General features: G+C 47.4%; 1 protein-coding gene across 2 annotated transcripts in view; it reads left to right on the forward strand.

The window, feature by feature from the left end:
- The window catches only part of LOC135574386 (GDNF family receptor alpha-4-like), a 780,873-nt gene that overhangs the window by 28,730 nt on the left and 727,203 nt on the right, over positions 1-24,940 (forward strand). The window contains exon 3 of one of the 2 annotated variants that reach the window (XM_065025977.1): positions 792-881. The exons of the other annotated variant lie outside the window; for it this stretch is intronic. Within the exon in view, the coding sequence (XP_064882049.1) occupies positions 792-881 (90 nt within the window). The remainder of the gene's footprint in view (positions 1-791; positions 882-24,940) is intronic. 2 annotated transcript variants of the gene reach the window in all.

Below are 24,940 nucleotides of genomic sequence, written 5' to 3' on the forward strand. Positions count from 1 at the left end.
TTCAACCACCAACTTACCATCCTGTATAAATGTTGTTAACACTTTTATGGTTACTACATGATTCCATATGTGTCATCCGAGGACACCCCGGACAGGGCCAAACAGGAAGGATATAACCCCACCCACTTTGCCAAAGCACAGCCCCCACACCACTAGAGGGATATCTTCAACCACCAACTTACCATCCTGTATAAATGTTGTTAACACTTTTATGGTTACTACATGATTCCATATGTGTCATCCGAGGACACCCCCGGACAGGGCCAAACAGGAAGGATATAACCCCACCCACTTTGCCAAAGCACAGCCCCCACACCACTAGAGGGATATCTTCAACCACCAACTTACCATCCTGTATAAATGTTGTTAACACTTTTATGGTTACTACATGATTCCATATGTGTCATCCGAGGACACCCCCGGACAGGGCCAAACAGGAAGGATATAACCCCACCCACTTTGCCAAAGCACAGCCCCCACACCACTAGAGGGATATCTTCAACCACCAACTTACCATCCTGTATAAATGTTGTTAACACTTTTATGGTTACTACATGATTCCATATGTGTCATGTCATAGTTGTTATATAACGTAGAAAATAGTAATAATAAAGACAAACCTTAGAAATAGTACTGGCGCCAGGAAGGGTCAGGGGTCAAGGGTGAGGGGTTAAGGGTCAGACATAGGATCTGGGAACCCTACTCGGTCAGATCTTGAATTAATGTGTACTTACTTTAATGACTAAACATGTTGGGTGATTCTTCTTGAAAACATTCATTCCTCTTGTCAGGACTGAGCCTGGTGGAGAGTTACCCTTACGAACCCGAAGAGAGGGGCTTTGACTACGTACGCCTGGCCTCCATCGCTGCAGGTGAGTCTGGTAGCAGACTGTCTCTGCCCTGGGAGTAGGTAGAGGGGGGTAGGTAGAAGGGCAGAACATGTATGGGGGTAGGTAGAGGGGAAGAATGAGTGTTTGGGGGTAGGTGGAGGGTCAGAATGTGTGTCTGGGGGCAGCTATAGAGGGGCAGAATGTGTATCTGGGGGTAGCTATAGAGGGGCAGAATGTGTGTCTGGGGGCAGCTATAGAGGGGCAGAATGTGTGTCTGGGGGCAGCTACAGAGGGGCAGAATGTGTATCTGGGGGCAGCTATAGAGGGGCAGAATGTGTGTCTGGGGGCAGCTACAGAGGGGCAGAATGTGTATCTGGGGGCAGCTATAGAGGGGCAGAATGTGTATCTGGGGGCAGCTATAGAGGGGCAGAATGTGTGTCTGGGGGCAGCTATAGAGGGGCAGAATGTGTGTCTGGGGGCAGCTACAGAGGGACAGAATGTGTATCTGGGGGCAGCTATAGAGGGGCAGAATGTGTGTCTGGGGGCAGCTATAGAGGGGCAGAATGTGTATCTGGGGGTAGGTAGAGGGGGCAGCTATAGAGGGGCAGAATGTGTATCTGGGGGCAGCTATAGAGGGGCAGAATGTGTGTCTGGGGGCAGCTATAGAGGGGCAGCTTTAGAGAGACAGAATGTGTGTCTGGGGGGCAGCTATAGAGGGGCAGAATGTGTATCTGGGGGCAGCTATAGAGGGGCAGAATGTGTGTCTGGGGGCAGCTATAGAGGGGCAGAATGTGTGTCTGGGGGTAGGTAGAGGGGCAGAATGTGTGTCTGGGGGCAGCTATAGAGGGGCAGAATGTGTGTCTGGGGGTAGGTAGAGGGGCAGAATGTGTATCTGGGGGTAGGTAGAGGGGCAGAATGTGTGTCTGGGGGTAGGTAGAGGGGCAGAATGTGTATCTGGGGGGTAGGTAGAGGGGCAGAATGTGTGTCTGGGGGGTATGTAGAGGGGCAGAATGTGTATCTGGGGGTAGGTAGAGGGGGCAGAATGTGTGTCTGGGGGCAGCTATAGAGGGGAAGAATGTGTGTCTGGGGGTAGGTAGAGGGGCAGAATGTGTGTCTGGGGGTAGGTATAGGGGGCAGAATGTGTGTCTGGGGGCAGAATGTGTGTCTGGGGGCAGCTATAGAGGGGCAGAATGTGTGTCTGGGGGTAGGTATAGGGGGCAGAATGTGTATCTGGGGGCAGCTATAGAGTGGCAGAATGTGTGTCTGGGGGCAGCTATAGAGGGGCAGAATGTGTGTCTGGGGGTAGGTAGAGGGGCAGAATGTGTATCTGGGGGTAGGTAGAGGGGCAGAATGTGTGTCTGGGGGTAGGTAGAGGGGCAGAATGTGTATCTGGGGGGTAGGTAGAGGGGCAGAATGTGTGTCTGGGGGTATGTAGAGGGGCAGAATGTGTATCTGGGGGCAGCTATAGAGGGGCAGAATGTGTGTCTGGGGGTAGGTAGAGGGGCAGAATGTGTATCTGGGGGCAGCTATAGAGTGGCAGAATGTGTATCTGGGGGCAGCTATAGAGGGGCAGAATGTGTATCTGGGGGCAGCTATAGGGGGGCAGAATGTGTATCTGGGGGCAGCTATAGAGGGGCAGAATGTGTATCTGGGGGCAGCTATAGGGGGGCAGAATGTGTATCTGGGGGGCAGCTATAGGGGGGCAGAATGTGTATCTGGGGGGTAGCTATAGAGGGACAGAATGTGTATCTGGTGGCAGCTATAGAGGGGCAACTATAGAAGCAGCTGCCTCCTGGAGGGGTACCTGGGGTCAGTTATAGGGAGGCAGAATGTGCTGTTTGCCCTCAGGGTAAAAAATAACTTTATCACCTATTTACATTAAATAGCAGCTCAGAGAGCCCATCTCAGATTGTCTATGGGGGAGCAGCAGAAGGGAACATGGCCAAGATGTTCAAATGTTCATAGATGACCAGCAGGGTCAGATAATACTAATCACAGTAGTCGAGGGTGCAGCAAGTCAGCACATCAGGAGTAAATGTCAGTTGGCTTTTCATAGCCGATCATTCAGAGTATCTCTACCGCTCCTGCTGTCTCTAGAGAGTTGAAAACAGCAGGTCTGGAACAGGTAGCACGTCCGGTGAACAGGTCAGGGTTCCATAGCCGCAGGCAGAACAGTTGAAACTGGAGCAGCAGCACGGCCAGGTGGACTGGGGACAGCAAGGAGTCATCATGCCAGGTGATGAGGCATGGTCCTAGGGCTCAGGTCCTCCGAGAGAGAGAGAGAAAGAAAGAGAGAATTAGAGAGAGCATACTTATATTCACACAGGACACCGGATAGAACAGGAGAAGTACTCCAGATATAACAAACTGACCCTAGCCCCCCGACACATAAACTACTGCAGCATAAATACTGGAGGCTGAGACAGGAGGGGTCAGGAGACACAGGAGAAACTGGTTTTAATGATAGCAGCCATCCCCCACAGAAACTGCCAGACAAAGTTTAATATCACAGTGACGTTGTAAAGGCTAAACAAATATGGGATCAAAATATGGCTCTGGGATCAAAATTGGATAAATCTGTTATGTAAAGATGGTCACTAGAGGAAAGACGTAAGTTGTCACATCTCTTAATGTTATCACCCATTTATATACAGTCAAATATGTAAGAACATAAATCTATATAGTGAGAAGGAAACATTCCCCCCTCCTTCAAACCAGCAGTGAAATTGTAATGTAACTTCACCCCCCAGCTTGACATGTCAAGTTTCAAGTTTCAGCTCGTGGGTGTGTGGGATTTGTGACGATGCCGTGGGCCTTCCTCGGGCACCGTTTCCAGTATATTTCCTGGCTGGGTGGGATTTGTGATGATGCCGTGGGCCTTCATCAGGCACCGTTTCCAGTAGATTTCCTGGGTGTGTGGGATTTGTGACGATGCCGTGGGCCTTCCTCGGGCACCGTTTCCAGTAGATTTCCTGGCTGGGTGGGATTTGTGATGATGCCGTGGGCCTTCATCGGGCACCGTTTCCAGTATATTCCCTGGCTGGGAGTACTGGGCCGTCTTCACCACCAGCATGAGGCCGCCGTGGATGGAGACATTCCAGGCCGTGATGCAACCGGGCAGGATGTACTCGCTGGTGCAGCGGTAGTGTTTGGATAGGACCCGGCCAAATTTGTTCAACCACCTTAGGAAGTAGAGATGCTCTTGCGCTCTCTTGACCACGTGGTTGGTTGATAACAAGTCGTCAGTGATGTGGACGCAGAGGAACATAAAACTGCTGACTCTCTCTACAGCAGTCCCATTGGTATTCCATCCTCTGCTTCCTGAAGTCAGCAATCAACACCTTTGTTTTGCTGATGTTGAGGGATGTGGTTGTTGTCATGACACCACAATTCCAGTTCACTTACCTCCTCCTGAGGCTGCATTCATTGTAGCTGGGGATTTTAACAAGGGTAATCTGAATACAAGACTCCCTAAATTCTATCAGCATATCGATTGTGCTACCAGGGCTGGTAAAACCCTGGATCATTGTTATTCTAACCTCTGTGACGCATATAAGGCCCTTCCCCGCTCTCCTTTCGGAAAAGCTGACCACGACTCTATTTTGTTGCTCCCAGCCTATAGACAGAGACTAAAACAGGAAGCTCCCGCGCTCAGGTCTGTTCAACTATTAAAACATTCCCTAACCAGAAACCGTGGATTGATGGCAGCATTCGCACGAAACTGAAAGCGCGAACCACTGCTTTTAACCAGGGCAAGGTGACCAGAAACATGACCGAATACAAACAGTGTTGCTATTCCCTCCGCAAGGCAATCAAACAGGCTAAGCGTCAGTATAGAGACAAAGTAGAGTCGCAATTCAACAGCTCAGACAAAAGAGGCAGGGTCTACAGTCAATCACGGATTACAAAAATAAAACCAGCCCAGTCGTGGACCAGGATGTCTTGCTCCCAGGCAGACTAAATAACTTCTTTGCTCGATTTGAGGACAATACAGTGCCACTGACACTGCCCCTACCAAAACCTGCGGACTCTCCTGCAGCAGACGTGAGTGAAACACAACCTGTTAGGGCTAGCCCTGATTACTGCCCCTTCTGGAGGAATTGGGTACCCCTATAAAACATGATACATTTTTGTCAAAAGTTGCTAATATATGCATATAAAAATTATTATCGAATGGAAAACACTCTAAAGCTTCTAAAACCGTTTAAATTTTGTCTCTATGTAAAGCAGAAGTGTCAGGGCATGCATTCTCCCAAAGTCTCTCTTGTAATGGAAAAAGTTGGCACCACTTTGACGTCATCGTATACGCACTTACCAAGCAGTTACAACCCTGGGAAGACTCTGTATGTGTTCAGCGCGAAGCCTGCTTTCGATGAGGCGTGTCACTGTGAGAATCGTGCGCTCACGAGACTTTGAGCGTGCCGAAAGGTCTAGGTCACGCCAAAAAAAAGTGCCCCTCTATGCGCGCTCTGCACTTTTTCTCTCTTTCCCTCAGGATCGATTAAAAGACGTGTGTGTGTCTGTTCGCCCTCACCATTGCTGTAGACCTTTATAACATGTTAAGGCTTAATTATGAACATAGTTTGACAAGTTTACTCGACATATAATGTATACTTTCGACGTTTTGGTGCGCATCCACTTGAAATTTGACTACATTTCGACCGAAATGTGGCTAGTTTGAGAACCGAAAGACACAGACTTGAAAACTGAACGCTGATTTGGTAAGTATTAACCATTCCAGGTCTTCTGATGGAAGAACAGCAACGGTAAGGGAATATTTATGTGTTAATTGTGGGTTTCTGTCGACTCCAAGATAGAGGAGGGCTACAGAGAATTTTGGAGCGCCGACTCCTAGTATAGGCTACTGAACGCAACATGTAACGTTAAAAATAAATGTAACACAGCGATTGCATTTAGAAGAAGTTTATCTTGCTATACATATGTAAAACATGCATATTTAGTCAAAGTTTATGATGTGTATTCCTTGTTAGCTGACGTTATCTGCCGGAGCTATTTCATTTCTCCTGACATTGCAGTAGCATTTTTTGAACGATGCGTCATTGTAAACAGAGATTTATGGATATATATTGCAGATTATTGAAAAAAAAATGAATGTACTGTGTAACATGTTATATTACTGTCATCTGATGAAGATTTCAAAAGGTTAGTGAAATGATTTTTCTTTTAATCCTGCGTTTGTTGATTGCATATTTTTTCCTACTTGGCTAAGCTAATGAGGTATGTCTGCGGTGGTGGTTGGACATAAATATGTGCTATGTTTTCGCCGTAAAACATTTTAGAAATCTTACTTGCTGGGTAGATAAACAACTTGTTTATCTTTCATTTGAGCAATTTTTCTTGCTAATCTGTGGAGGTTAAATATTTTTAGGATTATTTCTTGCGTTCCCTGCGCCACATTACAGCTCAGGGGGTGTGGGGGAGGTTCCCAAATGGGAACTAGTGTCCCCAAGAGGACGTGTTAACCCTCGCAAGGCTGCAGGCCCAGACGGTATCCCTAGCCACGTCCTCAGAGCATGCGCAGACCAGCTGGCTGGTGTGTTTACGGACATATTCAATCAATCCCTATCCCAGTCTGCTGTCCCCACATGCTTCAAGAGGGGCACCATTGTTCCTGTTCAATCCATTGCTGGCAAAAGGAAGCAGATGTGTTCTCATCGAACCAATCCTGATATGTCCTACCCATGTAGCCAATGGAGTGGGCCGCTGCCTTAAAGAGCACTGAGCTAATAGATGCCCACTTCTGATCAATGGGGTCCTCTGAGCTCAGAAGAGGCTCAATCTCCCTCAGTCTTTCAACGAGAGAGCGATGAACTCATCCCTTGTGGGAGTGTGGGGGCATCCATGATGTAGCCAATCAGGGGCCAGTGTTTGGAGTGTGGGGGCATCCATGATGTAGCCAATCAGGGGCCAGTGTTTGGAGTGTGGGGGCATCCATGATGTAGCCAATCAGGGGCCAGTGTTTGGAGTGTGGGGGCATCCATTACATTTACATTTACATTTAAGTCATTTAGCAGACGCTCTTATCCAGAGCGACTTACAAATTGGTGCGTTCACCTTAAGACATCCAGTGGAACAGCCACTTTACAATAGTGCATCTAAATCTTTTAAGGGGGGTGAGAAGGATTACTTTATCCTATCCTAGGTATTCCTGAAAGAGGTGGGGTTTCAGGTGTCTCCGGAAGGTGGTGATTGACTCCGCTGTCCTGGTGTATCCATGATGTAGCCAATCAGGGGCCAGTGTTTGGAGCGTCCATGATGCTTTATATTTGTTCTCCTGCTGGAACAAGGTGTTAACAAGGTGTTAGTATCAATGAGATCGTACTCAGCACATAGAGTTAGCAGTTAGTATGCCGTTCTCATTGACCTGGCCAACACCATGCCTACCCAGCACTCCGCTCCATATCCTGTTATTCTGTCCCACCCTAGCGTTGAAGTCATCCAGCACTCTGAATCCATATCCTGTTATTCTGTCCCCACCCTAGCGTTGAAGTCACCCAGCACTCTGACTCCATATCCTGTTATTCTGTCCCACCCTAGCATTGAAGTCACCCAGCACTCTGACTCCATATCCTGTTATTCTGTCCCACCCTAGCATTGAAGTCACCCAGCACTCTGACTCCATATCCTGTTATTCTGTCCCACCCTAGCATTGAAGTCACCCAGCACTCTGACTCCATATCCTGTTATTCTGTCCCACCCTAGCATTGAAGTCACCCAGCACTCTGACTCCATATCCTGTTATTCTGTCCCCACCCTAGCGTTGAAGTCACCCAGCACTCTGACTCCATATCCTGTTATTCTGTCCCACCCTAGCATTGAAGTCACCCAGCAGAAAGTTATTGTCATTCCTGGCCTCATCTAGTAACTGGTAGAAGCAGTCCTTTGCCTCATTTCAGAACGTTGGTGCACTGAGAAGAGTAGCATAACACATTTTGGCTAGGGGGACACGAGTCATGGCTCTTTCACATATGCCGACAGGTGTTTCGGTGAGGCTGGTTAAAAGTCTGTTCTTAATTGCCAGTCCCAGAGGGTAACCTTTCCAGAAGAAGGTGTCCAAAACCTAGGAAGAAACCTAGAGAGGAACCAGGCTATAAAACTCAAACAGTACCAGGACACATTCAATACAGAAGGGGTCTGATGCTAAACTAGTCCTCAAATCAAATCAAATCAAATCAAATGGCTGTGCTGATATCTCAAAGTGCTGTACAGAAACCCAGCCTAAAACCCCAAACAGCAAACAATGCATAACAGAACATGAAGAAACCAAGATGTGGCCAAATTATAACAGAACATGACCAAGATTCAAATAAAAATGACCAGCATGGTCGAATAATAATAAGGCAGAACAGTTGAAACTGGAGCAGCAGCACAGTCAGGTGGACTGGGGACAGCAAGGAGTCATCATGTCAGGTAGTCCTGGGGCACGGTCCTAGGGCTCAGGTCCTCCGAGAGAGAGAAAGAAAGAGAGAATTAGAGAGAGCATATGTGGGGTGGCCAGTCCTCTTCTGGCTGTGCCGGGTGGAGATTATAACAGAACGTGGCCAAGATGTTCAAATGTTCATAAATGACCAGCATGTACAGACTGGAATACGTTCCGGGATTCATCTGATGGCATTGAGGAGTTTACCACATCAGGCATCGGTTTCATTAATAAATAAGTGCATCGATGATGTTGCCCCACAGTGACCATAAGAACATATCTCAACCAGAAGCCATTGATTACAGGCAACATGCAGCCGCTTTCAAGGAGCGGGACACTAATCCGGAGGATTATAAGAAATCCCGCTACGACCTACGACCTCTGGCAAGCCATCAAACAGACAAAACATCAATACAGGACTAAGACGCTCGATGGATGTGGCAGGGCTTGCAAACTATCATGGATTACAAAGATAAACCCAGCCGTGAGCTACCCGGTGAAGCCAACCTACTAGATGAGCTAAATGCCTTCTGAACTGTGTGATCTCGCTCTCCGAAGCTAAGACCTTTAAAAATGATATCATTCACGACAGTAAGACCTTTTAACAGGATATCATTCACGCCAGTAAGACCTTTAAACAGGATATCATTCACGTCAGTAAGACCTTTAAACAGGATATCATTCACGTCAGTAAGATTAACAGGATATCATTCACGCCAGTAAGACCTTTAAACAGGATATCATTCACGTCAGTAAGACCTTTAAACAGGATATCATTCACATCAGTAAGACCTTTTAACAGGATATCATTCACGCCAGTAAGACCTTTAAACAGGATATCATTCACGACAGTAAGACCTTTTAACAGGATATCATTCACGTCAGTAAGACCTTTAAAAAGGATATCATTCACGCCAGTAAGACCTTTAAACAGGATATCATTCACGACAGTAAGACCTTTTAACAGGATATCATTCACGACAGTAAGACCTTTAAACAGGATATCATTCACGACAGTAAGACCTTTTAACAGGATATCATTCACGTCAGTAAGACCTTTAAACAGGATATCATTCACGTCAGTAAGATTAACAGGATATCATTCACGACAGTAAGACCTTTAAACAGGATATCATTCACGTCAGTAAGACCTTTAAACAGGATATCATTCACGTCAGTAAGATTAACAGGATATCATTCACGTCAGTAAGACCTTTAAACAGGATATCATTCACGACAGTAAGACCTTTTAACAGGATATCATTCACGCCAGTAAGATTAACAGGATATCATTCACGCCAGTAAGACCTTTAAACAGGATATCATTCACATCAGTAAGACCTTTAAACAGGATATCATTCACGACAGTAAGACCTTTTAACAGGAAATCATTCACGCCAGTAAGACCTTTAAACAGGATATCATTCACGTCAGTAAGACCTTTTAACAGGATATCATTCACGACAGTAAGACCTTTTAACAGGATATCATTCACGTCAGTAAGACCTTTAAAAAGGATATCATTCACATCAGTAAGACCTTTAAAAATGATATCATTCACGACAGTAAGACCTTTTAACAGGATATCATTCACGCCAGTAAGACCTTTAAACAGGATATCATTCACGCCAGTAAGACCTTTTAACAGGATATCATTCACGACAGTAAGACCTTTTAACAGGATATCATTCACGACAGTAAGACCTTTTAACAGGATATCATTCATGCCAGTAAGACCTTTAAAAGGATATCATTCACGACAGTAAGACCTTTAAAAGGATATCATTCACGCCAGTAAGACCTTTTAACAGGATATCATTCACGCCAGTAAGACCTTTTAACAGGATATCATTCACGCCAGTAAGACCTTTTAACAGGATATCATTCACGACAGTAAGACCTTTAAACAGGATATCATTCACGCCAGTAAGACCTTTTAACAGGATATCATTCACGACAGTAAGACCTTTAAACAGGATATCATTCACGCCAGTAAGACCTTTTAACAGGATATCATTCACGACAGTAAGACCTTTAAACAGGATATCATTCACGCCAGTAAGACCTTTTAACAGGATATCATTCACGACAGTAAGACCTTTAAACAGGATATCATTCACGCCAGTAAGACCTTTTAACAGGATATCATTCACGCCAGTAAGGCCTTTAAACAGGATATCATTCACGCCAGTAAGACCTTTTAACAGGATATCATTCACGCCAGTAAGACCTTTAAACAGGATATCATTCACACCAGTAAGACCTTTAAACAGGATATCATTCACGCCAGTAAGACCTTTTAACAGGATATCATTCACGCCAGTAAGACCTTTTAACAGGATATCATTCACGCCAGTAAGGCCTTTAAACAGGATATCATTCACGCCAGTAAGACCTTTTAACAGGATATCATTCACGCCAGTAAGACCTTTAAACAGGATATCATTCACGTCAGTAAGACCTTTAAACAGGATATCATTCACGTCAGTAAGACCTTTTAACAGGATATCATTCACGTCAGTAAGACCTTTAAAAAGGATATCATTCACGTCAGTAAGACCTTTAAAAATGATATCATTCACGACAGTAAGACCTTTTAACAGGATATCATTCACGCCAGTAAGACCTTTTAACAGGATATCATTCACGCCAGTAAGACCTTTAAACAGGATATCATTCACGTCAGTAAGACCTTTAAACAGGATATCATTCACGCCAGTAAGACCTTTAAACAGGATATCATTCACGCCAGTAAGGCCTTTAAACAGGATATCATTCACGACAGTAAGGCCTTTAAACAGGATATCATTCACGCCAGTAAGACCTTTTAACAGGATATCATTCACGCCAGTAAGGCCTTTAAACAGGATATCATTCACGACAGTAAGGCCTTTAAACAGGATATCATTCACGCCAGTAAGACCTTTTAACAGGATATCATTCACGACAGTAAGGCCTTTAAACAGAATATCATTCACGCCAGTAAGACCTTTTAACAGGATATCATTCACGACAGTAAGGCCTTTAAACAGGATATCATTCACGCCAGTAAGACCTTTTAACAGGATATCATTCACGCCAGTAAGACCTTTTAACAGGATATCATTCACGCCAGTAAGACCTTTTAACAGGATATCATTCACGCCAGTAAGACCTTTTAACAGGATATCATTCACGTCAGTAAGACCTTTAAACAGGATATCATTCACGTCAGTAAGACCTTTTAACAGGATATCATTCACGTCAGTAAGACCTTTAAAAAGGATATCATTCACGTCAGTAAGACCTTTAAAAATGATATCATTCACGACAGTAAGACCTTTTAACAGGATATCATTCACGCCAGTAAGACCTTTTAACAGGATATCATTCACGCCAGTAAGACCTTTAAACAGGATATCATTCACGTCAGTAAGACCTTTAAACAGGATATCATTCACGCCAGTAAGACCTTTAAACAGGATATCATTCACGCCAGTAAGGCCTTTAAACAGGATATCATTCACGACAGTAAGGCCTTTAAACAGGATATCATTCACGCCAGTAAGACCTTTTAACAGGATATCATTCACGCCAGTAACGCCTTTAAACAGGATATCATTCACGTCAGTGCCTCTTCCCCCTCAGGATCCTGAAAATACTTGGGCCCTCAGATCTTCAAAAAGTTCTACAGCTGCCCCATTGAGAGCATCTTGGCTGGCTGCCTGCATCACTGCAAGGCACCCGACCACAAGGCACAACAGAGGGTGGTGGGCCCAGTACCAAGGACCTTTATACCAGGCGGTGTCAGAGGAAGGTCCCAAAAAGGGTCAAAGACCCCAGTCACCCAAACCATAGACGGTTCTAAAGTTCTATCGGCAACAGGACCGTGAATCGCTTCTACCCCCAAGCCATAAGACTGCTAGACAAGACTGCTAAATAGCTAATCAAATCTCAGACTACCTGCATTGAGTTTACTGGACTCTACCCACACACTCACGCATACTGGACTCTACCCACACACTCACGCATACTGGACTCTACCCACACACTCACACAAACTGGACTCTACCCACACACTCACACATACTGGACTCTACCCACACACTCACACATACTGGACTCTACCCACACACTCACACATACTGGACTCTACCCACACACTCACACATACTGGACTCTACCCACACACTCACACATACTGGACTCTACCTACACACTCACACATACTGGTCTCTACCCACACACTCACACAAACTGGACTCTACCTACACACTCACACATACTGGTCTCTACCCACACACTCACACAAACTGGACTCTACCTACACACTCACACATACTGGTCTCTACCCACACACTCACACATACTGGACTCTAACCACACACTCACACATACTGGTCTCTACCCACACACTCACACATACTGGACCCACACACTCACACATACCTCTACACACTCACACATACTGGACTCTACCCACACACTCACACATACTGGACTCTACCCACACACTCACACATACTGGACTCTACCCACACACTCACACATACTGGACTCTACCCACACACTCACACATACTGGACTCTACCCACACACTCACACATACTGGTCTCTACCCACACACTCACACATACTGGTCTCTACCCACACACTCACAAATACTGGACTCTACCCACACACTCACACATACTGGACTCTACCCACACACTCACACATACTGGACTCTACCCACACACTCACACATACTGGACTCTACTCCCACACACTCACACATACTGGACTCTACCCACACACTCACACATACTGGACTCTACCCACACACTCACACATACTGGACTCTACCCACACACTCACACATACTGGACTCTACCCACACACTCACACATACTGGACTCTACCCACACACTCACACATACTGGACTCTACCCACACACTCACACATACTGGACTCTACCCACACACTCACACATACTGGACTCTACCCACACACTCACACATACTGGACTCTACCCACACACTCACACATACTGGACTCTACCCACCCACACACTACCCACACACTCACACATACTGGACTCTAACCACACACTCACACATACTGGACTCTACCCACACACTCACACATACTGGACTCTACTACCCACACACTCACACACTCACACATACTGACTCTACCCACACACTCACACATACTGGACTCTACCCACACACTCACACATACTGGACTCTACCCACACACTGGACTCTACACACACTGGACTCTACCCACACACTCACACATACTGGACTCTACCCACACACTCACACATACTGGACTCTACCCACACACTCACACATACTGGACTCTCACACAAACTGGACTCTACCCACACACTCACACATACTGGACTCTAACCACACACTCACACATACTGGACTCTACCCACACACTCACACATACTGGACTCTACCCACACACTCACACATACTGGACTCTACCCACACACTCACACATACTGGACTCTAACCACACACTCACACATACTGGACTCTACCCACACACTCACACATACTGGACTCTACCCACACACTCACACATACTCTACTGACACCCACACTACATACGCCACTACACAAACACACACACATGTAGCATGCACACACACATGTACACACACATGCATACACATGCATACACATGCATACACATGCACACACATGCACACACACATGTACACACACATGCATACACATGCATACACATGCACACACATGCACACACATGCACACACACATGCACACACATGCATACACATGCATACACATGCACACACATGCATACACATGCATACACATGCATACACATGCACACACATGCACACACATGCATACACATGCACACACATGCACACACATGCACACACATGCATACACATGCATACACATGCATACACATGCACACACATGCACACACATGCACACACATGCACACACATGCACATACATGCACACACATGCACACACATGCATACACATGCACACACATGCACACACATGCACACACATGCATACACATGCACACACATGCATACACATGCACACACATGCACACACATGCATACACATGCACACACATGCACACACATACACACACATGCATACTTGATAATCTGACTGTACATGATATAATGCATAGACAACAAGATGGCACCGGAGAAGAAGGCTGACGTTTTACGTTTTCTATCCGTTTTATCCAATTGTGTTTTTTGTTTGTTTCTTTGCGTTGTTTGTACCTTATTTTTTTACTTATTTTGTAAATGTCGCTGCTACCGTCTCGTACGAGTGAAAATAACTTCTGGACATCAGAACAGCGCTCACTCACCACAAATCCTTTTTTTTCCTTTAATGAGTCCGATGAGCCTGGCGTGAAGGACATACTGCTTTCCCGGGAACAGGCCCAGAACCCTGTCATTTGCGTGAAGAGAAGACGGAGAAAATGGGTCTGGAGGGCAGGCTGCCATCGGAGACGGTCGAATAAACCCCCACTGCAGCGGTGTCTGGTTATACGATGTACCGGCAGGATAGAACAGCGGTGTCTGGTTATACGATGTACCGGCAGGATAGAACAGCGGTGTCTGGTTATAACGATGTACCGGCAGGATAGAACAGCGGTGTCTGGTTATACGATGTACCGGCAGGATAGAACAGCGGTGTCTGGTTATACGATGTACCTGCAGGATAGAACAGCGGTGTCTGGTTATACGATGTACCGGCAGGATAGAACAGCGGTGTCTGGTTATACGATGTACCGGCAGGATAGAACAGCGGTGTCTGGTTATACGATGTACCGGCAGGATAGAACAGCGGTGTCTGGTTATACGATGTACCGGCAGGATAGAACAGCGGTGTCTGGTTATACGATGTACCTGCAGGATAGAACAGCGGTGTCTGGTTATACGATGTACCGGCAGGATAGAACAGCGGTGTCTGGTTATACGATGTACCTGCAGGATAGAACAGCGGTGTCTGGTTATACGATGTACCGGCAGGATGGAACAGCGGCGTCTGGTTATACGATGTACCGGCAGGATGGAACAGCGACGTCTGGTTATACGATGTACCGGCAGGATAGAACAGCGGTGTCTGGTTATACGATGTACTGGCAGGATAGAACAGCGGTGTCTGGTTATACGATGTACCTGCAGGATAGAACAGCGGTGTCTGGTTATACGATGTACCGGCAGGATAGAACAGCGGTGTCTGGTTATACGATGTACCTGCAGGATAGAACAGCGGTGTCTGGTTATACCTGCAGGATAGATGTCTGGTTACCGGCAGGATAGAACAGCGGTGTCTGGTTATACACAGCGGTGTCTGGTTATACAATGTACCGGCAGGATAGAACAGCGGTGTCTGGTTATACGATGTACCTGCAGGATAGAACAGCGGTGTCGGTCTGGTTATACGATGTACCGGCAGGATAGAACAGCGGTGTCTGGTTATACGATGTACCGGCAGGATAGAACAGCGGTGTCTGGTTATACGATGTACCGGCAGGATAGAACAGCGGTGTCTGGTTATACGATGTACCGGCAGGATAGAACAGCGGTGTCTGGTTATACGATGTACCGGCAGGATAGAACAGCGGTGTCTGGTTAGAACAGCGATACGATGTACCGGCAGGATAGAACAGCGGTGTCTGGTTATACGATGTACCGGCAGGATAGAACAGCGGTGTCTGGTTATACGATGTACCGGCAGGATAGAACAGCGGTGTGTCTGGTTATACGATGTACCTGCAGGATAGAACAGCGGTGTCTGGTTATACGATGTACCGCAGGATAGAACAGCGGTGTCTGGTTATACGATGTACCCTCAGGATAGAACAGCGGTGTCTGGTTAGGATAGAACAGCGGTGTCTGGTTATAGAACATGTACCGGCAGGATAGAACAGCGGTGTCTGGTTATACGATGTACCAGGATAGAACAGGGTGTCTGGTTATAGAACAGCGGTGTCTGGTTATACGATGTACCGGCAGGATAGAACAGCGGTGTCTGGTTATACGATGTACCGGCAGGATAGAACAGCGGTGTCTGGTTATACGATGTACCTGCAGGATAGAACAGCGGTGTCTGGTTATACGATGTACCGGCAGGATAGAACAGCGGGATCTGGTTATACGATGTACCGTCAGGATAGAACAGCGGGATCTGGTTATACGATGTACCTGCAGGATAGAACAGCGGTGTCTGGGTTTACGATGTACTTGCAGGATAGAACAGCGGTGTCTGGTTATACGATGTACTTGCAGGATAGAACAGCGGTGTCTGGTTATACGATGTACCGGCAGGATAGAACAGTGGGATCTGGTTATACGATGTACCTGCAGGATAGAACAGCGGTGTCTGGTTATACGATGTACTGGCAGGATAGAACAGCGGTGTCTGGTTATACGATGTACCGGCAGGATAGAACAGCGGTGTCTGGTTATACGATGTACCGGCAGGATAGAACGGCGGTGTCTGGTTATACGATGTACCGGCAGGATAGAACAGCGGTGTCTGGTTATACGATGTACCGGCAGGATAGAACAGCGGGATCTGGTTATACGATGTACCGACAGGATAGAACAGCGGGATCTGGTTATACGATGTACCTGCAGGATAGAACAGCAGTGTCTGGTTATACGATGTACCGACAGGATAGAACAGCGGTGTCTGGTTATACGATGTACTTGCAGGATAGAACAGCGGTGTCTGGTTATACGATGTACCGGCAGGATAGAACAGCGGGATCTGGTTATACGATGTACCTGCAGGATAGAACAGCGGTGTCTGGTTATACGATGTACCGGCAGGATAGAACAGCGGTGTCTGGTTATACGATATAGAACAGCGGTGTCTGGTTATACGATGTACCGGCAGGATAGAACAGCGGTGTCTGGTTATACGATGTACCGGCAGGATAGAACAGCGGTGTCTGGTTATACGATGTACCGGCAGGATAGAACAGCGGTGTCTGGTTATACGATGTACCGGCAGGATAGAACAGCGGTGTCTGGTTATACGATGTACCTGCAGGATAGAACAGCGGTGTCTGGTTATACGATGTACCGGCAGGATAGAACAGCGGTGTCTGGTTATACGATGTACCTGCAGGATAGAACAGCGGTGTCTGGTTATACGATGTACCGGCAGGATGGAACAGCGGCGTCTGGTTATACGATGTACCGGCAGGATGGAACAGCGGTGTCTGGTCTGGTTATACGATGTACCGGCAGGATAGAACAGCGGTGTCTGGTTATACGATGTACCGGCAGGATAGAACAGCGGTGTCTGGTTATACGATGTACCTGCAGGATAGAACAGCGGTGTCTGGTTATACGATGTACCGGCAGGATAGAACAGTGGGATCTGGTTATACGATGTACCTGCAGGATAGAACAGCGGTGTCTGGTTATACGATGTACTGGCAGGATAGAACAGCGGTGTCTGGTTATACGATGTACCGGCAGGATAGAACAGCGGTGTCTGGTTATACGATGTACCTGCAGGATAGAACAGGATAGAACAGGATAGAACGGTGTCTGGTGTCTGGTTATACGATGTACCGGCAGGATAGAACAGCGGTGTCTGGTTATACGATGTACCGGCAGGATAGAACAGCGGGATCTGGTTATACGATGTACCGACAGGATAGAACAGCGGGATCTGGTTATACGATGTACCTGCAGGATAGAACAGCAGTGTCTGGTTATACGATGTACCGACAGGATAGAACAGCGGTGTCTGGTTATACGATGTACTTGCAGGATAGAACAGCGGTGTCTGGTTATACGATGTACCGGCAGGATAGAACAGCGGGATCTGGTTATACGATGTACCTGCAGGATAGAACAGCGGTGTCTGGTTATACGATGTACCGGCAGGATAGAACAGCGGTGTCTGGTTATACGATATAGAACAGCGGTGTCTGGTTATACGATGTACCGGCAGGATAGAACAGCGGTGTCTGGTTATACGATGTACCGGCAGGATAGAACAGCGGTGTCTGGTTATACGATGTACCGGCAGGATAGAACAGCGGTGTCTGGTTATACGATGTACCGGCAGGATAGAACAGCGGTGTCTGGTTATACGATGTACCTGCAGGATAGAACAGCGGTGTCTGGTTATACGATGTACCGGCGGCAGGATAGAACAGCGGTGTCTGGTTATACGATGTACCGTCAGGATACCTGCAGGATAGAACAGCGGTGTCTGGTTATACGATGTACCGGCAGGATGGAACAGCGGTGTCTGGTTATACGATGTACCGGCAGGATAGAACAGCGGTGTCTGGTTATACGATGTACCGGCAGGATAGAACAGCGGTGTCTGGTTATACGATGTACCGGCAGGATAGAACAGCGGTGTCTGGTTATACGATGTACCTGCAGGATAGAACAGCGGTGTGTCTGGTTATACGATGTAGAACAGCGGCAGGATAGAACAGCGGTGTCTGGTTATACGATGTACCTGCAGGATAGAACAGCGGTGTCTGGTTATACGATGTACCGGCAGGATAGAACAGCGGTGTCTGGTTATACAATGTAGGATAGAACAGCGGTGTCTGGTTAGGATATAGAACAGCGGTGTCTGGTTATACGATGTACCTGCAGGATAGAACAGCGGTGTCTGGTTATACGATGTACCGGCAGGATAGAACAGCGGTGTCTGGTTATACGATGTACCGGCAGGATAGAACAGCGGTGTCTGGTTATACGATGTACCGGCAGGATAGAACAGCGGTGTCTGGTTATACGATGTACCGGCAGGATAGAACAGCGGTGTCTGGTTATACGATGTACCGGCAGGATAGAACAGCGGTGTCTGGTTATACGATGTACCGTCAGGATAGAACAGCGGTGTTGGTTACCGGCAGGATACAGATGTTACCGGCAGGATATGAACAGCAGGTGTCTGGTTATACGATGTACCGGCAGGATAGAACAGCGGTGTCTGGTTATACGATGTACCTGCAGGATAGAACAGCGGTGTCTGGTTATACGATGTACCGGCAGGATAGAACAGCGGTGTCTGGTTATACGATGAACAGCGGTGTCTGGTTACGATGTACCTGGCAGGATAGAACAGCGGTGTCTGGTTATACGATGTACCGGCAGGATAGAACAGCGGTGTCTGGTTATACGATGTACCTGCAGGATAGAACAGTACCAGGGGTCTGGTTAGGATAGAACAGCGGTGTCTGGTTATACGATGTACCTGCAGGATAGAACAGCGGTGTCTGGTTATACGATGTACCGGCAGGATAGAACAGCGGTGTCTGGTTATACGATGTACCTGCAGGATAGAACAGCGGTGTCTGGTTATACGATGTACCGGCAGGATAGAACAGCGGGATCTGGTTATACGATGTACCGTCAGGATAGAACAGCGGGATCTGGTTATACGATGTACCTGCAGGATAGAACAGCGGTGTCTGGGTTTACGATGTACCGACAGGATAGAACAGCGGTGTCTGGTTATACGATGTACTTGCAGGATAGAACAGCGGTGTCTGGTTATACGATGTACCGGGATAGAACAGGATAGGTTACAGTACCTGGGATAGAACAGCGGTGTCTGGTTATACGATGTACCTGCAGGATAGAACAGCGGTGTCTGGTTATACGATGTACCGGCAGGATAGAACAGCGGTGTCTGGTTATACGATGTACCGGCAGGATAGAACAGCGGTGTCTGGTTATACGATGTACCGGCAGGATAGAACAGCGGTGTCTGGTTATACGATGTACCGGCAGGATAGAACAGCGGTGTCTGGTTATACGACCGGCAGGATAGAACAGCGGTGTCTGGTTAGGAGGATAGAACAGCGGGTCTGGTTATACGATGTACCGGTGTCAGGATAGAACAGGATAGAACAGCAGGATAGATCTGGTTATACGATGTACCGGCAGGATAGAACAGCGGTGTCTGGTTATACGATGTACCGGCAGGATAGAACAGCGGTGTCTGGTTATACGATGTACCGCAGGATAGAACAGCGGTGTCTGGTTATACGATGTACCGAACAGGATAGAACAGCGATAGATCTGGTTATACGATGTACCTGCAGGATAGAACAGCGGTGTCTGGTTATACGATGTACCGGCAGGATAGAACAGCGGTGTCTGGTTATACGATATAGAACAGCGGTGTCTGGTTATACGATGTACCGGCAGGATAGAACAGCGGTGTCTGGTTATACGATGTACCGGCAGGATAGAACAGCGGTGTCTGGTTATACGATGTACCGGCAGGATAGAACAGCGGTGTCTGGTTATACGATGTACCGGCAGGATAGAACAGCGGTGTCTGGTTATACGATGTACCGGCAGGATAGAACAGCGGGATCTGGTTATACGATGTACCGGCAGGATAGAACAGCGGGATCTGGTTATACGATGTACCTGCAGGATAGAACAGCGGTGTCTGGTTATACGATGTACCGGCAGGATAGAACAGATGTAGGATAGAACAGCGGTGTCAGGATAGGAAGAACAGCGGTGTCTGGTTAGGATAGAACAGCGGTGTCTGGTTATACGATGTACCGGCAGGATAGAACAGCGGTGTCTGGTTATACGATGTACCGGCAGGATAGAACAGCGGGATCTGGTTATACGATGTACCGGCAGGATAGAACAGCGGGATCTGGTTATACGATGTACCGGCAGGATAGAACAGCGGTGAACAGCTGGGTTATACGATGTACCGACAGGATAGAACAGCGGTGTCTGGTTATACGATGTACTTGCAGGATAGAACAGCGGTGTCTGGTTATACGATGTACCGGCAGGATAGAACAGCGGGATCTGGTTATACGATGTACCTGCAGGATAGAACAGCGGTGTCTGGTTATACGATGTACCGGCAGGATAGAACAGCGGTGTCTGGTTATACGATGTACCGGCAGGATAGAACAGCGGTGTCTGGTTATACGATGTACCGGCAGGATAGAACAGCGGTGTCTGGTTATACGATGTACCGGCAGGATAGAACAGCGGTGTCTGGTTATACGATGTACCGGCAGGATAGAACAGCGGGATCTGGTTATACGATGTACCGACAGGATAGAACAGCGGGATCTGGTTATACGATGTACCTGCAGGATAGAACAGCGGTGTCTGGTTATACGATGTACCGACAGGATAGAACAGCGGTGTCTGGTTATACGATGTACCTGCAGGATAGAAGAGCGGTGTCTGGTTATACGATGTACCGACAGGATAGAACAGCGGTGTCTGGTTATACGATGTACTTGCAGGATAGAACAGCGGTGTCTGGTTATACGATGTACCGGCAGGATAGAACAGCGGGATCTGGTTATACGATGTACCTGCAGGATAGAACAGCGGTGTCTGGTTATACGATGTACCGGCAGGATAGAACAGCGGTGTCTGGTTATACGATGTACCGGCAGGATAGAAAAGCGGTGTCTGGTTATACGATGTACCGGCAGGATAGAACAGCGGTGGTTATACGATGATCTGGTCTGGTTATACGATGTACCGGCAGGATAGAACAGCGGTGTCTGGTTATACGATGTACCGGCAGGATAGAACAGCGGTGTCTGGTTATACGATGTACCGGCAGGATAGAACAGCGGTGTCTGGTTATACGATGTACCGGCAGGATAGAACAGCGGTGTCTGGTTATACGATGTACCGGCAGGATAGAACAGCGGGATCTGGTTATACGATGTACCGGCAGGATAGAACAGCGGTGTCTGGTTATACGATGTACCGGCAGGATAGAACAGCGGTGTCTGGTTATACGATGTACCGGCAGGATAGAACAGCGGTGTCTGGTTATACGATGTACCGGCAGGATAGAACAGCGGGGTCTGGTTATACGATATACCGGCAGGATAGAACAGCGGTGTCTGGTTATACGATGTAGGATAGGCAGGATAGAACAGCGTGTCTGGTTATACGATGTACCGGCAGGATAGAACAGCGGGATCTGGTTATACGATGTACCGGCAGGATAGAACAGCGGGATCTGGTTATACGATGTACCAGGATAGAACAGCGGTGTCTGGTTATACGAGGATAGAACAGCGGGATCTGGTTATACGATGTACCTGCAGGATAGAACAGCGGTGTCTGGTTATACGATGTACCTGCAGTATAGAACAGCGGGATCTGGTTATACGATGTACCGGCAGGATAGAACAGCGGGATCTGGTTATACGATGTACCGGCAGGATAGAACAGCGGGATCTGGTTATACGATGTACCGGCAGGATAGAACAGCGGGATCTGGTTATACGATGTACCGGCAGGATAGAACAGTGGTGTCTGGTTATACGATGTACCTGCAGGATAGAACAGCGGGATCTGGTTATACGATGTACCGGCAGGATAGAACAGCGGGATCTGGTTATACGATGTACCGGCAGGATAGAACAGCGGGATCTGGTTATACGATGTACCGGCAGGATAGAACAGTGGTGTCTGGTTATACGATGTACCTGCAGGATAGAACAGCGGTGTCTGGTTATACGATGTACCGGCAGGATAGAACAGTGGTGTCTGGTTATACGATGTACCTGCAGGATAGAACAGTGGTGTCTGGTTATACGATGTACCGGCAGGATAGAACAGTGGTGTCTGGTTATACGATGTACCGGCAGGATAGAACAGTGGTGTCTGGTTATACGATGTACCGGCAGGATAGAACAGTGGTGTCTGGTTATACGATGTACCGGCAGGATAGACAGTGGTGTCTGGTTATACGATGTACCGGCAGGATAGAACAGCGGTGTCTGGTTATACGATGTACCTGCAGGATAGAACAGTGGTGTCTGGTTATACGATGTACCTGCAGGATAGAACAGCGGTGTCTGGTTATACGATGTACCGGCAGGATAGAACAGCGGGATCTGGTTATACGATGTACCGGCAGGATAGAACAGCGGGATCTGGTTATACGATGTACCGGCAGGATAGAACAGCGGGATCTGGTTATACGATGTACCGGCAGGATAGAACAGTGGTGTCTGGTTATACGATGTACCTGCAGGATAGAACAGCGGGATCTGGTTATACGATGTACCGGCAGGATAGAACAGCGGGATCTGGTTATACGATGTACCGGCAGGATAGAACAGCGGGATCTGGTTATACGATGTACCGGCAGGATAGAACAGTGGTGTCTGGTTATACGATGTACCTGCAGGATAGAACAGCGGTGTCTGGTTATACGATGTACCGGCAGGATAGAACAGTGGTGTCTGGTTATACGATGTACCTGCAGGATAGAACAGTGGTGTCTGGTTATACGATGTACCGGCAGGATAGAACAGCGGGATCTGGTTATACGATGTACCTGCAGGATAGAACAGTGGTGTCTGGTTATACGATGTACCGGCAGGATAGAACAGTGGTGTCTGGTTATACGATGTACCGGCAGGATAGAACAGTGGTGTCTGGTTATACGATGTACCGGCAGGATAGAACAGCGGTGTCTGGTTATACGATGTACCGGCAGGATAGAACATCGGTGTCTGGTTATATGATGTACCGGCAGGATAGAACAGTGGTGTCTGGTTATACGATGTACCGGCAGGATAGAACAGTGGTGTCTGGTTATACGATGTACCGGCAGGATAGAACAGTGGTGTCTGGTTATACGATGTACCGGCAGGATAGACAGTGGTGTCTGGTTATACGATGTACCGGCAGGATAGAACAGCGGTGTCTGGTTATACGATGTACCTGCAGGATAGAACAGTGGTGTCTGGTTATACGATGTACCTGCAGGATAGAACAGCGGTGTCTGGTTATACGATGTACCGGCAGGATAGAACAGTGGTGTCTGGTTATACGATGTACCGGCAGGATAGAACAGCGGTGTCTGGTTATACGATGTACCTGCAGGATACAACAGCTGGCTGGTTATACGATGTACCTGCAGGATACAACAGCTGGCTGGTTACAGTGGGATCTGGTAAGACAAGGGTCGGCGGTCTACGTATTTTGTAAACAACAGCTGGTGCACGATATCTAAGGAAGTCTCGAGGTTATGCTCGCATGAGGTAGAGTATCTCATGATGAGCTGTAGACCACACTATCTACCTAGAGAGTTTTCATCTATATTTTTCGTAGCTGTCTATTTACCACCACAGATCGATGCTGGCACTAAGACCGAGGTGGCGCTCCTAGTGGCCGGGGACTTTAATGCAGGGATAATTAAATCCAATTAACCTCATTTCAATCAGCTTGTTAAATGTGCAACTAGAGGGGAAAAAAACTCTAGACCACCTTTACTGCACACACAGAGACACGTACAAAGCTCTCCCTCGCCCCCCATTTGGCGAATCTGACCATAATTCTCTCCTCCTGATTCCTGCTTACAAGTAAAAAGTAAAGCAGGAAGTACCAGTGACTCGCTCAGTACGGAAGTGGTCAGATGCCGCAGATGCTACGCTACAGGACTGTTTCCCTAGTACAGACTAGGCATTGAGGAGTTTATCACCTGTCATCAGCTTCATCAATAAGTGCATCGACGACGACGTCCCCACTGTGACTGTACGTACATATCCCAACCAGAAGTCATGGATTACAGGCAACATCCATACCAAGCTAAAGGCTAGAGCTGCCGCTTTCAAGGAACGGGACACTAATCCGGACGCTTATAAGAAATCCCTCTATGCCCTCAAACG

Source organism: Oncorhynchus nerka, linkage group LG12 (genome assembly GCF_034236695.1).
Source record: "Oncorhynchus nerka isolate Pitt River linkage group LG12, Oner_Uvic_2.0, whole genome shotgun sequence".
NCBI classification, from domain to species: domain Eukaryota; kingdom Metazoa; phylum Chordata; class Actinopteri; order Salmoniformes; family Salmonidae; genus Oncorhynchus; species Oncorhynchus nerka.